The sequence below is a fragment of the Opisthocomus hoazin genome, chromosome 7 (genome assembly GCF_030867145.1).
Source record: "Opisthocomus hoazin isolate bOpiHoa1 chromosome 7, bOpiHoa1.hap1, whole genome shotgun sequence".
In the NCBI taxonomy this organism is placed as follows: domain Eukaryota; kingdom Metazoa; phylum Chordata; class Aves; order Opisthocomiformes; family Opisthocomidae; genus Opisthocomus; species Opisthocomus hoazin.
The window spans coordinates 1,247,058-1,262,630 of record NC_134420.1 but is presented as its reverse complement, the minus strand read 5'-3'; the positions used below and the strand labels follow the sequence as shown (position 1 = coordinate 1,262,630).

General features: G+C 46.8%; 1 protein-coding gene across 2 annotated transcripts; it reads left to right on the top strand.

Moving 5' to 3' along the window:
* Positions 1–256: 256 nt before the first annotated feature.
* CDHR5 (cadherin related family member 5) lies at positions 257–15,573 on the top strand. Of its 2 annotated transcripts, XM_009931519.2 has the most exons (15): positions 257–326; positions 867–1,559; positions 1,783–1,961; positions 2,875–2,925; positions 3,230–3,322; positions 3,448–3,546; positions 4,882–4,992; positions 5,354–5,530; positions 5,940–6,030; positions 7,262–7,359; positions 8,162–8,368; positions 9,432–9,548; positions 10,421–10,493; positions 12,961–13,112; positions 13,986–15,573. In XM_009931519.2, the coding sequence occupies exons 2-15, from the start codon at positions 1,481–1,483 to the stop codon at positions 14,565–14,567; spliced, it is 2,109 nt and encodes a 702-aa protein (XP_009929821.2). In that variant the 5' UTR covers positions 257–326; positions 867–1,480; the 3' UTR covers positions 14,568–15,573. The 2 variants fall into 2 exon arrangements, with proteins under 2 accessions (XP_009929821.2, XP_075281222.1); XM_075425107.1 differs by lacking the exon at positions 257–326 and having other exon boundaries at positions 1,492–1,961.

The window sequence follows — 15,573 nt, the reverse complement described above, 5'->3', positions numbered from 1 at the left end:
CCTTAGTTTTCGCTATTTACGATGCACCTGACATCTGCAGAGAAGCTGGTCCCTCGCAAACGGCCGTCTGCGCGCCCCTTCCCCTGCTGTGATGCTGAGGTGCTGCTGCCGTGGATCTCGGCGCGGGTTTACTTTGGTCCGTAGGAAGTCTCTGCTAGGGAAGCAACCTTTTGGAGGACTTTTGGAAGGAGTGGTGACAGGCTGGATTTTGTTAAGCCACTAACGGCCACCTGGCTAAAATGCAGCATGTGAGAGCTTTCTGAAATCAACTGGGGTTTTGAAAGGAGCAGTGAGAGCAGCTGTCCCCTTTTCCTCCTACACAATAGGTGAGCTGAAACAGTGCTGCTTCTTTGCGTGAGTGGCCAAGTGCCTTGCCACATGATATTTGGTTTGGAAAAATTTACACAGGCTCAGGAAAAGACAGGACAAGACAGCAGAATAGCTTGCCGTTGAGGCTTCAGGAAGCTGCTGAGATGTCACTAATTAGAGCCTGGATGGAGATTCTGGGGAGCATCCCTACAAAGAGCCCCTGCTGGCAACTGGTAGAAGGGGACATGCGTTGTTCCTGCGAAGTTGCTGGGTAATCACTGGGCTGCAGCTGAGCCCAGTCGCTGTCTCTGGATCTGCTCTGCTCACCTTGCAAGGGTACTGGCTGGGAATAACAAGATTGTCTCTGAAACATAACGGATTATCTCAACCCAAGAATTTACCCAAGGCCTAGCTCCTTCCTTTTCCATCCAAACAAAAGAGCAGCCACAATGGCTTTGTCTTCACTGAAACCTTTGCCTTTTCCAGAAATAAAGGTAAGACATTTGAGAGCTAGCTTTTAAATTTTTTTTCCTAAAAGAAAAATATTTGTTTTTCAGGAACAACATGACAGACTGCAACTAGAAGAGAGAAACCGTAAGTTACGGGCTGGAGAGCCAAAACCATGATAAAGGGGAATGTGGGCCGTGCAGAAAAAGCCTGGCTAAAACAAACAAGATATAAGGGCTATGGTAGCATCATTACGCCTTTTTCCAGGAAATGATCTGACCAAAACAGACCTTACCTCTGACACATCAGAAATGCAAACCTGCCCGCTTCCTCCCCTCTGGGAGAGCCTGGAGTATGCAGAGAGCTTACCCAGTGTCAGCCCTTGTCCTCCTTCATGCTCATCTCGGGGGGGTCTGGCTCTGAATTCTGAAATGCTTCAAATATATCCTTGTTGCTACAGTGAGTTTGGGATGGGAAAGACCCAGGAACAAAGTAGAGACAGAAATTTATGCGTTATCATGTTCCGTGACTGGTAATTGTCTTTCAATAAGTCATCCAATGAGGCAAAGAGGCAAAGGTTGACCTGCAGCAATCCGCTCCAGCCAGCTGCTATTTTTTGCCTTCGTGAAGCAGTGAACACAGAAGACGGCACTGGGAGAAACAGGGAGAGAAGAGGATCAGCTTAATCAGAAACAGGGATTTGTTCACCAACTGGCAGCTAACCATGGCTGTTTCTCACTGGCTCCTCGCTTCTGTGCTCTTGCTGCTGCTCTGCACAACACAGGTTTCGGCACAGCAACAAGGTAAGCCCTTGCAGGAGGTCCACGACCACAGAGGAATAACCCCCAGGGCAGCAGGTTGCACCATTATAGGTGGGAGATGTTCACACTCTTACTCCGAGACAGCTTTTTTCAACAACCTTCTCTCCAATGGTAACCAGAGGGGTCTCGGGCCTCATATCTCACCCAGCTCTGCCACAATGTGAATCCCTGGGCAATTTTCTGTCTCGTTTGTGTGTTTTTCCAGGATGTTCTGTCGAAAATAGCAAACCGAGTGTTTATGAAAATAACCCTCTTGGCTACGTGTTGACCACTATCCATGTGGAACCAGGCTTCACTGTAATGATTGATCCTACTTCCCACGATGCCAGTTTTTTCATCATACAGGGGTCCGAGCTGCAGCTGAACCGAAGCGTGGACTACGAGGTAAGCCTTTAGCTGGCAGGCTGTAAGGATGGGATGGGTAATGCTGGGATGCAAGGAGTTTCAGTCTGGGGTCTTGGACTTCCAGGGGTTCGTAACCCATTTCTAAAGGATCTAGGAAATAACTTTGAAAAATAATCCTGTTTCAGTTGGGTTTGAGCTCACTTCTTGGGTGGTCAGCCCTTCGACAAGCTGAGTATAGGGAGGAGGGGGATGCATGGTGTGCCTGCTGTCCTCTTCCTTCAGTGAAACTGTTTGAATTAAAGCAAGGGGAAGTTTTAAAACCAAAAATGTGACAACTGTAGTGTTCAGAGCTCTCCAGGACTCATGTAAAATGATCCCTGTTTGCCTATAGAAAACACAGCTCTGAGCAGTGAGGTGATCTTGTGTGAAGCGTAAAGGCAGTATAAAAGGTCAGTGTGTTCAGTTAGATTGCTGCTAAATTATTTTACCTTCCTGGAGCACCCTGTACGCAGCCACAAACATCCTTAAGCTGCATTTCCCTAATGTAAAAACCCACATTTATTTGAGTGTAGAACAACAGACAGAGTTAACACCCTGCAGACGATACAGCACTTGCTGCATGGTACATTTCTGTTTCGTTCAATTTAAAAAGAAATCTCTGAATTCACCCAAAGTGCGAGAAAATGGCTGCTTAGCTCTGCCGACATGTTATAGGAATCACAGGCCGAGAAGCTGGAAGGTTGGTTTGCTCTGACTCCATTATAAACAAGGTTCTGGCGCTGGTAGATGGGTGTAAAGGAAAGAAAGGAAAAGTTAGATATGCCTGGAAAGAAGATAAAGCCCAGCAGCATTTCTGATTCAGCGATACGTTTCTCCGTCTCATTTACTTCAGGAAGAGTTAGCACATTTTGCCTTGTGTCTGCAATGGCTGAGTTTTTGTTTTTGCGTGCAGACAGACACCGTGCTGCTGGTGTACCTGATTTGCCAGGACTCTGCTGGGCAGGTGAGTGCTTTTCCAAACACTCAGCCCGGTTACAAGGTGCTGCAGGGCAGCGTGTCCTTCCCCCTGCTCCTAGTCCGCAGACCGGCGTGAGGAGCTGTACTTTTCTTTGCGGAGATGCACACTCCTCTCACAGCTGGAGAGAGCGGCCGAGGCTCTGCGAACGGGAACAAACCCCACACCCTGCAAACCCCTGCCCATCCAGCTGTGCTCCTCACGCCATCTCCTCTGCCCGCTCTGCAGATCAGGAGCAGCCCCTAACAGTCTTACCTCTGCCTTTGATGCTCTCGCTTTACCCTTGCTGCAGAGCGATTCTCTGGAAATCATTGTGACCATTCTCAACGTGAATGATAACAGCCCAGAGTTCGAGCAAACGAATCTCACTGCGGTTGTTCCTGAGGTGAGCGTTTTGTGGGAGCGAAGAGGGCACTGGCTCACCCAGAGCTGTGGGGCTAAGCAAGGGTTAGCAGGGAGAAGTCCTCAGCCCGTTTCACAGAGAGAATAACTGCAGCAACTTTGTTTCAGGATACAAAAGTGAATGCAACCGTTGTAGCCCGTGAAGATTTAAGCGCTAGCGATGCTGACCTGGACACCATATATTACGAACTCACGACAGTCGTGCCGGTGAGCACCTTTGTTCTTTGGGGAGAAAATGGTCGCTCTGGAGAAGTCTTTGTGTTTAATTCAGAAAAGCCCCAACTCTGAGGCTTAGGTCACTGTATCGCATTTAGTTCTCGGCCAGCTTCTGGAAGAGGTACGTCTTTTGGAAAAACCAAGCCTTGGTTTGGTTAGCAGAACTGAGCAGCGGACGTTGCGGGTGTTGAATTCTTTTACTGCTCGTGCTTTTATTCCACTGTTCAGATTAAACTCTCATCTAGGATATTGTGAGCCGTATGATCTAGGGAAGCCTTGTTGGGATGGTCTGTAAACATATCGGGAGAGACCTTTGTACCTCACAGAGTTCAGAGCTGCCCGAGTCGGACAGGGAAAGGAGGAGTTATTGTCCTGATTGCCACAGCGTCAGTGCAGGGCGGAGAGAACACGAGCTGCCGAAGATCACACAGAGAGCCTTTGGCAAAGCCGAAAGCAGGCTCCACTTTCTCCAGGCCCCAGTTTAGAGCCTTAGGTTATTTGCTCTTTAGAGGTTTGCTTGATAACATGGGAAGTTAGTCGTACGCACAGTTAAATTGATGCCAGCCTAGAATGCAAGGGCTAGAAACTAAAAAACAAAAAACAGTAAATTCAAGAGAAAAACGAAATGTATGTTTAAATTTTTTAAAATTATTGTGGAGGGACCAGAGTGTCTGACATTCTGCCTCCACTACCTCCATAACCCCAGGGATTTTAAGGGTTGTGAACAGAAACCACAAGTTTTTGAATTTCAGCTATGGGACCATTTAGAAATCCAGAGTTCTAGTCAAGACATAAGATTAAAGGAGAACTAAAGCAAGTGCAGAAAGTTACAGAGTAAAATGCAACTTATGTTGTTTCAATCTAGCTTTACAGTAGCTTCCAAAGTTCAGCTGTGCTAGACTAAGGCAAGTGGTCTTGCCAGCTCTCGGAGGCTGAGTCGTCTTTGATCTGTTTTGTGCATGGAAGTGAGACTGCTTGGCTGTCACAGACCCAGAATCAAGGATTGCTGGCAACCCGCGGAGTGTAGGAAAGAAATGAGGTAAAAGATTTCATCCAGTACCTGCTGAGCAGGTAGGCAGGCAAAGCAGGGGATCTTGGAGAGGAAAGCTCATAGGAACATGAACAAACCTTTCTGACAAGCCAGGCGGCTCCAGTGTGCAATACCAAAGACTAAACAGATCTATCATTCTCACACTGCCCGTCCGCCAGGTCCCCAGGCTTACAGGTCTGACTGGGATGACAAACACAGCAGAGAGCAGTATTTTGAACATGTCTGTGGTTGAGTCTGCTAGTAGGGTTTTTCCTTTTTTTTTTTCCCCCCTCCAGGGCACAGATGGTTATTTTGCCATAAAAGGAGTTAATAACCCAGAAATTTATTTACAAAAAGCATTGGACTATGAGAAAATTAAATGGACAATATTGGTCTTGTGTGCAAGGGTAAGTCCTTCAGGAGGAACAAAATGCCTTGTTTGCCCCAGTCTCTCTTAACTGAAGGGTAACTCTGAAGGGGAGATCTCTGGGATGGCAGGAGGGAGGGTGGATACGGGGGGCAGCGATTTGGGAGCAGGCTTCCACCCTCAGTAATTACACAAGGACTGTGTCCAGCCTTGCATTCAGTCCACCTTTGTCAGCAGAATGAGATAATTCACTGCTTTAGCTAATCTCACATAAACTGCTAAGCCTTAGACAGAAGGGAGCTGCAACAGGTAAAAGACCCTGGGCCACTGGCTTTTGCAGATGGATTCTTCTTTTGGCATAAAACTTGCATCTCACGAGTATGCTTTGCCTTTGGGTACAGGACAGGCCTGTGGGCAGCTCTGACACCACCAACACAGCTAATGCAACAATCAACATATTTATTGAACAAACTGACACCAGACCACCCTGGTTCCTACCCTGTACCTTCATTAACACGGACAACAGCATTTGCATCAGCAGCCCCTATACTGGGAGGGTCAACATCTCTGAGATTTCGGTAAGCTGGCATGATCCAACAGTATCCTTGATGTTATTCTCAGACAATATCCAGGTGCTATTCCCAGTGGGTAGTGCCTAATAATTTTGATGAGCTCATGCTGATCTGCAGTCATAAAGCAGGTGCCTTAGCATGACAGGGAGCCTCCATCATCCTGGAAAGTGGAGGTCCCCGTCCCCCCCAAGCAGCACTGCTTGCCCTTGTTCCTGCAGCACGACACAGGAGAGGTGAGAGCTGGAAAACCGTTTGCTCCAGGCTGTCTCACCTCTGCCCTGTTACAGCCATTTCCCAGCAATAAGTGCCATTCTGCCCAGACAAAACCACCAGAGCCCCGCTGTGATGGGGGAATGCTGCAAATGCTGATCTGGTGCTGTAATGTGCTATATAATGGTTTTCTTTGTTGTTGCAGATGGAACCACTCATCCTAGAGCCAGGGCCTATCTATGCTATTGATCCTGACTACACTTTAAATGAAAAAATCGTGTACAGTATCGTCAGCGGTGAGTAGAAGTTGTCACCTTCCACACACTGCGTTTCTCATGTCCCCTACGTTACCTGCCAAGAGGAGATATCCTCCACAGCACTGGAGAGTTGGGGGCCTGGGAATTTGCCCCTCTGTTTGTGCCACAGAAACATAACTAGATGCACTGTTGCAGAAGAAATGGACTGTACGGAGAGGACAAAAAAGAGAGTTACAGTCCCACGAACCAATCTCAATGAAATCTGTTTCAAAAGGACTTAATTTTTTTGGGAGATGAGACAAGTTTTATCATCTTAGATTTGATTTTGCCAGTCTGGTCACACCACTTTCATTCAGTCTTTGAGCTGAACCTGAAATTCCCACATCAGCAGCATAATTTTCATTCATTGCCAAGAATTATGATTTTATTCCCCATCACATTGCTGCTATCTAATCTGCCCTGTTGAAGTCTTGATTTCAAAAAGATTACTTGAATGCTGTCAACTGATTGCTCAGGCATTGATTGGGCCATTTATTTCATTCAAAGGATTTTTTTTTTAAACAATAGTGGGGTTTTGAATAACTGTCAAGGCAAACGTAGATCATATTGGTCGGGTGGAGCAATCACTTGTTCATCTCCCTTTACCTATGCCACACAGCACCACATCTGTGAATATCCTCCTGATAATAAATACATGAAAGAACCTATATAGGTTCACGATACAGGTAACGAGGTCAGGCCGACACGTCTTACCTTTAGATGCCTAGAGCTATTTGAGATGAATCCCCACTCAACTATGCTTTGTAGATTGGTTTCTTGCCTTTAAAATAGGAATAATCCTTCCCTAATGTAGATTGGTTTCTTCCCTTTAAAATAGGAATAATCCTTCCCTTCTCTGTCCTGAAGTGCAGTTTGGGTTCAGTTAGGGTTAGGGAACTGGAGACCTTCAGTCCTCAAATTGCACCAAAGTCTCTAGGCATTTAGCAGAGTTTAAGCTGGCTGCATCTGGGCCTAGGCAGTGGAAATGCAGAGCCTTGCTGGCCTACCTCATCTAGCTGGGTTCACACACCTCTTCTCGGTACTTTTGGTCTGAGTCCCTCTGAATGCCTGGCCAGCACTGCCAGCCCTTGGAGCAGCCAGGCAGGCAAGGAAAACAGCGTTATGCCCTGGTGGTATTGTCACTAAGATGCAAAAAAATGAGTCGGTGAGTACCAGGTCACTCCACTAAGGTATCTGGCTGATGATTGAATAGTCTTTCCATTTTCTTTAGGGGATGCGGATGAAGTATTTGCTGTGGATGCAGACACAGGGAATCTAACGATGAACAAAGCAGCAACTTCCACAGACTCGTACCTACTGCAAGTCATGGTAAGTCTGATGACATTGCAGACAACAACCCAGCATAGCTGGCTTTCTAAGAAGCAGCAGGCTTGATGTGGCAGGACTCAATTACACTAATAATTGAATCTAACTCAGTTACACCCTTTGTTTTGGAAGGGCCTAGTATTTGACCAATGTCTTATACCAACTTGCATGCAAAGCTCCTGCAGAAGTGAAGATGCATTTTTCCCTGTTGTGTGGGTTGCAACATGAAAGCAAATTAATTGAATGGGAGATCCTACTGAGCTGAAAGTACGGAGCAGCATGACTGGAAGGCTTTCTTCAGGCATGACTGGAGCTTGTGTTATGGTAGTTCATGTAACTCAACCCTACAGACAAGCTCGTCTTCTGGCTACAGCTCAAGAGGAAAGGAGGGAGTTGGAAAGCGCTCCCTGCACGTACATACCTGGGAAGGTGCAGACTCTTGGGCAGTAACTGAACTGACCCAAACCCTCACGAAGGTGAGCAGTCTGTGCCTGCTGGTGCTGGAATCTCACTGCTTTGTACTGAAGCATGGCAATTTGTCCAGATGTGGCCCTTATGGAGGGCCACATCTAGATTTTGGGGCTAAACCAAGACTGTGGGGAGGGCCAACAGCAGAAGCAAGCTAAAACACAAGACTCCAAACCATAAGACCTCCTGTGACAGGCCTGCCTCAAAGCTCACTGAAAGTGATGGAAAGAACCCCACGAGTTGTAATGGGCTTCAGATCACGCCTATCCTTTTATGTCTCATCACTAATAGGAAAAAGCTAGCATCTGCGTCTCTCTCTCTCTCTCTTTCTCTCCAGGCCACCCAGGTCAACAACATACAGAAATACTCCATAGCCATTGTAGAGATTAAGGTCATCAATAAAAGTGATTATGCACCGTACTTTGAGAGCAAGAGCTACAACGGGATTGTATCTGCTGGTCTGGCCCCGAGAAGCTTTGTCTTCCAAGCTGGTGATCCTTCAAGCCCCCTGATGATAACAGCTGCAGATGATGATTTCCCTGATGTAAGAAACTGAACATGCCCTGCATTCCTTCTCACTGCTTCAGGTTTAAAGCAGGGTCAGAAACGTGAGCAAGGGGAGGTGGGGAGAGGCAAACACACGTTTTCCTCTAGTGTCCCATATTGTATTTCCCTGAAAATTTCGCATAGATCAGAACCACTTACGGTGTGTTGTAATGTGGAGAAGCTGCTGGACTCCTCTCTTCCAAGAGCCAGTCCCACCCAGACCTATGTAGGTGAGCTGATCCACTGCAAAGCATCATGCTGAGTAGAGCCCGGAGTTAGCAAATACTGTGAACGGGTCCAGATCCGAATTAGGGCTGGGTGAAGTGTTTCCTTAAAGAATTCAGGGTGGCAGGGTCCTAGGCAGAGGTGTCCTCTCTCTGCCAGGTCAAGGAAAGATATTTGTGGACTGGCCTGGGAAGAGGAGCCAGTCCAAAGACAAGAGACTAGCAAGGACCTGTAGTCCTGGGCTGGAAATTGTTAACCTTCTCCCTGTAAGGACGCATTTTGAGAGCGCCATTCTTGAACAACGTACTGGCAGAAGGAAAGGGGAAGAGATTTACTGACCAGCCATTCCCATCCCACCCTATTAAATAGAGAAGTGCTAGTTTTATTGATGCTAAGGCTTCCTTAACAAGATTGGGGACCTAGTAAAGGAATAGCAGCTCAGACACAAAGGAAAAAATTGTGCAGACCTCAGCACAAGTATTATTCTCCATGTCCGTCCCCCTTTGGCACTGTATTAAAGGCAGAACTGATCAAATTTACAAGGTCCCTTGCATAGATGTGTTTTGGTTGGCAAATACTGAAGATAACAACACAAGCTGGGTAAGATGGGATTTTTTTGGAGGCAACACTTTTAGGGTACATTCTTGAACTCTGAGCAACAGGGTGAACACATTTGAGTTCAGCCTTTCTCGCCTCCTCAGTCCCGATTGATTTATTGCTCTACAGACCTGCTCGTACTTCGGGTGTGTTTGACAAGTCCTGCCAACGGGTTGTTACGAAGATGCACGCAAAGCACAAACAGTGGGGTTTAATCATTCACTCTTCTGGCTTTTCAGAAAGTCAACCCAAACATTGAGTACTACATAAAAAACAGCACTGATTTCATCGCAACTAGAGATGGATTCATCCTGACAAATGTGATGCTGCAGTCACCAGGAACTGTAACCATTGAGGTAGGGCAACTTTCTCCATTATCTTGCCAGGGTCGTGGAAGGAAGGGGTAGTTTCTAGCAGAGAAGCACCAAGGGTGGAATTCCATTAGGTAAGGGATATAATGAAAGGACAGTCCTTGCCCTAACCATTTGCATCATAAATGTATAAGGATGGAGGGAGATGAAGTGATTGCAGATTTACTCTGTGTACTACAGGCTATATCTGGTGCTAGCTGTAAAACTGTTTCTCCAGTCCTGTGGAAAATATCACTGGAGACAAACAAAAAGTCACTGGGGACATTTTAGGAGCCCTCCTCCCACACTCTGAGTCTGATTAACAAAAAAAGGATGGCGAACAAGGGGGTTGGAGGTTGATGTGTAGGCAGGGGTAGGGTATGGTTGCTGCCATATACCCCAGCTCCAAAGGCTGCAGCCTTTGGTCAAAGGAAGCAGTTAATAGCCTTAGACTTTCTAAGAAGCTGGGTGTTCCCTTTGTCCATCTGCCTGCCAGTGACAACTGGCTCCCTAAGACTTGACTAGCACAATGCCGTGCCCTGTGGAGCTAACTGAACCAGCTTGGCTGTAGCACTGTCTTAGCTACACGGGCAGGGCAGAGAGAGGTGGCACACGCTGCTGCCTGCCCCACGCTACCTCGTTGTCTGTGTACAGCACTGTGCTGCAAAGCTGCACACAGACAGTGCACCAGGTTCCAGTCCAGGACGAGGACTCTTCAGAGCTCTTCTTCCTGCGTGACCAGATTGTCCAGCTACAATGCAGGGATATTGTGGGGATACGGACAAGGTACTTTGTCCACAAAGGACCCACCACAGACCTTGAGAGTCAGTTGGAGATTTAGGAAGTCTCTAAGCTATCTCTTTTCCATGTTCACATAGGCTGTTGGAAAAGATACGCTGAGCCTGCAGGAGGCGAGCACTGTAATCGTGGTGGAGGTCCTCCTTGCCACAGGTGAGCTGCGTGTCTCTGTTTTCTGCTTTGTGGAGTTGACTGGGGAGTCTTTTCCACTTCTGTGGGCAAACTGACAATGACAGGTCACCCACTGAAGTCTGGGGACCTGGGCTGAGGCCAACCCCATACTTACAGGCAGTTCTACGGTGGCTATAAGAGAGAAAACACTCCAATGACATCCTTATGATCTGGTCACCACATGCCTCAAACCGCCTCCTGAGACTTTAAGTAGCCCTGTGTATTGCAGTGTCTTTTCTTGCTATTCCAAAGCTAAATCTAGGGTTGCTTCATGCTGGTTTGTGGGCCAGAAATAACCCAGGAAGTCTCATCATGGCAGGTGCCTTGGTACATCATTGTTCCCTTTTAGCCAAAAATAGAGAAAACTGCAACATTATTTCCTGTCTTACGCAGAGCGGACTGAAGTTGGCACGTTCCCACAGAGCCAGGCTTCCTCATGAGCCAAGGCATTTTCTGCTCAGGTCAAGTTCTAATATTCCAAGATTTTAAGGTCTTACCAGGAGAAATGACCCAAGAGAAGCAAGATAGGCATGAGGCTACATGCATAACCCTCCTCCTATCATTTGGCTTTGTTGACGTATAAATAGCTTACACTTCCATGCTTCGTAGAAATGGCTCTTCAGTAGATCTTATAAATCAGTGAGATTTGAAGCTTACGAAGTTTCTTATCCTTTGGATTAAGATGAACCAACATCACACATTTTCACACCAGGATAGACAGATTGTGCCCGGACTCCATTGGTTTCTACATGATGATGTGTGATTGAAGTTCTTTGTTTGGCTCTTCCATTACTTCACCCTCTGAATCACCACCACCGTGGGGATTTCTCGTGGGTGCCTGGGTGTAAATTTGGATTCCCTGAAGGCAGTGTCACTTTACAGCTGAAAACACTGGCTGGAAAAAAAACACCTAAACTCAATTTAAGCGCACAGTTCAGCTCAGCAGAGAGCTAGTTCAGGTGTCAGTACACAGACCTGCAAACACTCCAAACAGATGTACCAACGCTTCTATGCAACTTTTAAATGTTGCCCTTGCTATTTAAACAGCACCAAATAATGATGCTGGTAACTATGCAACAAAGTAGATTGAAATGACACTGAATGGCTCAGAGCCCATGAGAGGAATTGTGCTTTATTCTGTACTGTAGCCAGCACCCAGAAATGGCCTAAACAGAGCTGAGATTACCATTTGCCTGCCCAATCTGTAGGATATTTAACCCTCAGCTCTAAGAAGTGGTGTTCAGCAATGTGCATTCAATGGTTGGAGAGCACTTTACTTAGCGTTCCAATATCCAGGAAGAAACTGGAGTCATATTTAGTACGCTCTCTTTCTGGGAGGTGGTAACTGTACATTGGCCTCTGGTTTCCGAGACGCTGGTGCCAGAGCCAGCTCACACCAGTCTCTAGGTGGGTCACTCCACCGAGCTGAGCTAGCTTTCACAGAGGCACTGTGTGCTGCGCAGCACACGAGGAGTTAAGGGTGGTGGAGTCTCATATCAAGTCTGTGGGCTGTGACTCCCCAGGAGACATGATTAAAAAGCAAAAATTCACTGACCTAAACAGTCACCAACATATTAATGATAAACAGAGGGTGCAGTCAAATGCAGAGGGAGTATTCAAAGTCCTTCGTCATAAACGGGTCAGCAGGAGAACAAAACTGTGTTAGTTCACACCATTCAACTTTAAAGAGACTAATTTACACTACAGAGTGAAGCTGGAAAAATTAAAGATAAAGAATCCCACCGACAACAACAAGCAAAGATGATTAACCCTGAGGAAGTTACTGTCTTTCCACTGTAATGTTGATCTCTATCCAAATATGCGTACACGGACTGGTGGCTGAAAGCACGAGCTGCTCCTGAGAAGGCTGGCGTGTATTGCTACAGCTACACAAGGGCAGGAAAGGGTTTTGTGTCCTGGGGACCTTTTAAAGCTTTTCCTATTTCCTATTATGCTTTTTTATTTCTTATTTTAATGTGCTCATCGGTATCAGAGGTGATGTTCCGGATTAAAGGAAGCTTTGCATTTTCACACACATATGTACAAACATACCTCATTTTGGTACAAATGGGTGAAGTGGGACAGTAAAAGACCTACCTAGCTTTACTCTGTGTAACCTCTGCTTGCCTAATACAGTCACATATATATTACCTTAGTTAAATCGTGGGGCAAAAGTCATTGTCCTGTGAATGATGCTATTTTCACTTCATGTAACTCGTTGGAAGTTATAATATTCTGTGAATGGTCACCTTAAAAAAACCCCTCTGCTTTTAGGACAGCAAGCAAATGGCCTTCAGTGACATTAAATATATCATGGTCACATTCTGCAGCTCAGGATGCTTCTTTGCCCTTCAACAATGGGTTGGAGCTTCTCCCACAATGAAGTGTTGTGTTAAAAAAGGTAACTGCCATTTTTAGGCTTTGTAACACTGGTTTGTTTTTCTTGTAGCTGTAACCTCCTCTAATAAGACACACACTGCTCGGGATATGGCTATCTTAGGTGGTACGTTAGCAGCACTGCTGCTAATTGCCTTGGTCTTCCTTGGAGTGTTGATATATAAACAGTATGGAAAACCAGTCAAATACTTGATAAGGAAAAAGGTAAGTGCCTTGTTTGTACCTGAATTTCTTGGTGTTAGAAAGTGGGATCTGAGGAGGTTGTGAAGGGCTGTCCAAAAATGACACACATGTGTGCGAAGGTGATGAATCACTCCTGAGACAATGTTTGCAAAGGTAGCATCACTGTGGTGGTTGCTGCCGTTCTGGTCTGCCCCCTGAGGCTGGAGCTGTATGGTAGATGATGAGCAGACATGGTAAGGAAAGGACCACAGCTCTGTGGAGCACAAAATCTAGGATGAACGTGACACACATCAGAGGTAGTCTCTGAAAAACATGTGTTTGTGGTACAAACTACTGCTCATCCTCCCTCTATAGTCAATAGAGAGAAAGGTCCCTCCATATCCTAAAGCCTGGGCTTAGACAGTTGTCTGCGCCTGAGCTACTTACTTACTTGGCTCTCTCAAGTCCCTGGCAGACTGGTTACTTGAAGTTTAGGGTGTAATACATCTGACCAGATGTTGGTCTCTGCCTTAGGATGGGACTGTTGGGACTCTACTGACTACAACAGGAGTCCAGAGCGTATAGCTCAGGTGAATAACAACAGTCCTTCACCTCAAGTGAGGTGAACCCCGCTCCAGAGCAGTACCACGAATGGATGGGTACAAATCAGCGTACATTGCTGGTGCTCAGCCCTCTGAAAAACATGCCTGTGCTTATCTGAAAAAATCCAGAAATAAACAAAGAATAGCTGTTCTAGGGAGCTGTATCTTTCCCAGACTTTAAACAGGTCTAACTGCAAAACAAGCTGAAGCTCTCCTGAGCAGTAGCTCAGTCACTTCAGCCACTCCTTCCCCTCCTCCTCCCCCACATTTCTTTTCATTTCGCAACAATCACAAGGTGTCTCTCCTCCTGTAGTTCTCCAAGGAATTCTCTGGGAGTTACCGTAACAAATCTTATGAGCAAGGTGAACACCCAAATGTGGGCACCAAACAGCATGAGATGTCAGAAAACAGCAATGTCCGGTCGATGGCACGTGTGCTAGAGCAACCAGCGCCTTCCTTGCCCTCTTCCAATGCAGTAGAAATTGATAGCCTCCCAAAGGCTTCTGTAGCTTCCACCACCATCTTTGACAGGGAGCAGAAAGAGAAAGAAGTGGAAGAAGAGACTGAGCATGAGAAAGAAGTGAAGTCTATCCTCAAGACAGACAGGCATGTGGCAGATGATGGCTACAAAGCTGTGTGGTTTAAGACTGATGTGGATCCAGATGCTGGAGAGAGGGTTGAAGTGATTGAGGACAATGCAGCAGATGGTGATGATGACAGTGACCAAGATCTACAGAAGAATGAGGAGGAGGAGGAGGAAGATTATGGCAAGGACAATCATCACAGAGGGCTGAGAGGGTCCTTTGCCTCAGAGAGCTCATCGCTCCCAGCTGCAGAAGTGAGAGTCAAGATGTCTCGCACAGATGCAGTGACAGAAGATGCCAATGACATATAATGGAAACAGGCCTGCACTCCCCCCAAGAATGGGGGCATCTCAGCTGCTTTGCTGACATGAAGCCCATCTTCCTGCTCAGGGGGGAAACTGGAATGCAGGAGGAGGAGGTTGCCTGTCCTGCTTGTCTGAATGCAGTGATTAAAGCCGGAAGAGTTTACAGCTAATTCAACCTTTTAGTGAGACCTTGAAATATCACTTAGGATTTCAGGGGGTGGGAACACATCTCATCTCTGCACCTTCCTGCCTGTTCCCCCTGGGGCCCCTTACACCACATTTCCCAAACTGGCTGCAGGTACAGCAGAGATGTAGCTGAACTGACTTTGAAGCAGTCAGTCCACCTTGTGGTAGCGATTTAGTTACACAGCTCAGTGTTCGTCCCCTCTTGGTGGGTAAATAAACCAGCATTGACTGCTTGGCAGTTCCCTTCAGGGTGTCAGGAGTTTGATGCCAGCAGCAGGGCGTAAACCAGCGCACGTCACCCTGTCCCTGCAGTTGCTCGTATGATTGCACCCAGGAGCTCGTTTCAGGGCTTGGCTCTGCTCTCTGCTGTGCCAGATTCTGTGCTCCCAGCACAAGCAGTTGGCGTGTGCCACCATGGTCCTCGTCCTGCCAGCAGCCAGGACTTTACCTGCTCAGAAGCTGCTGTTTCCTCTATCACTGGTAAGCAAGGACCGATCACATGTTCATTACTGAAGGACTTTGTCATAAATTTTTCTGTGTCATAAAACTACTAATTGTGCAGTGCTTCTTTAGCCTCCTATCTGTCAGGGAAAAGAAAGGCTCCTGCCAGGACCTGCCCACAAAATGCCTGGGTATTTCCAGCTCTCTGGGCTTTTAGCAGCAACAGGTATCATTCCAGAGGTGCCAGATGTGGGCTCAGCATGTTGTTTCCCATTGTTTCCCTTGTCCAGCAGGGCTCAGGGTGTCCCTTTTATCATCACTGCTGAAGGTGGAGGTCAGCACTGCCTCCAAGTGCCAGATCTCGCCGCCATTTCTCTGCTCCTCT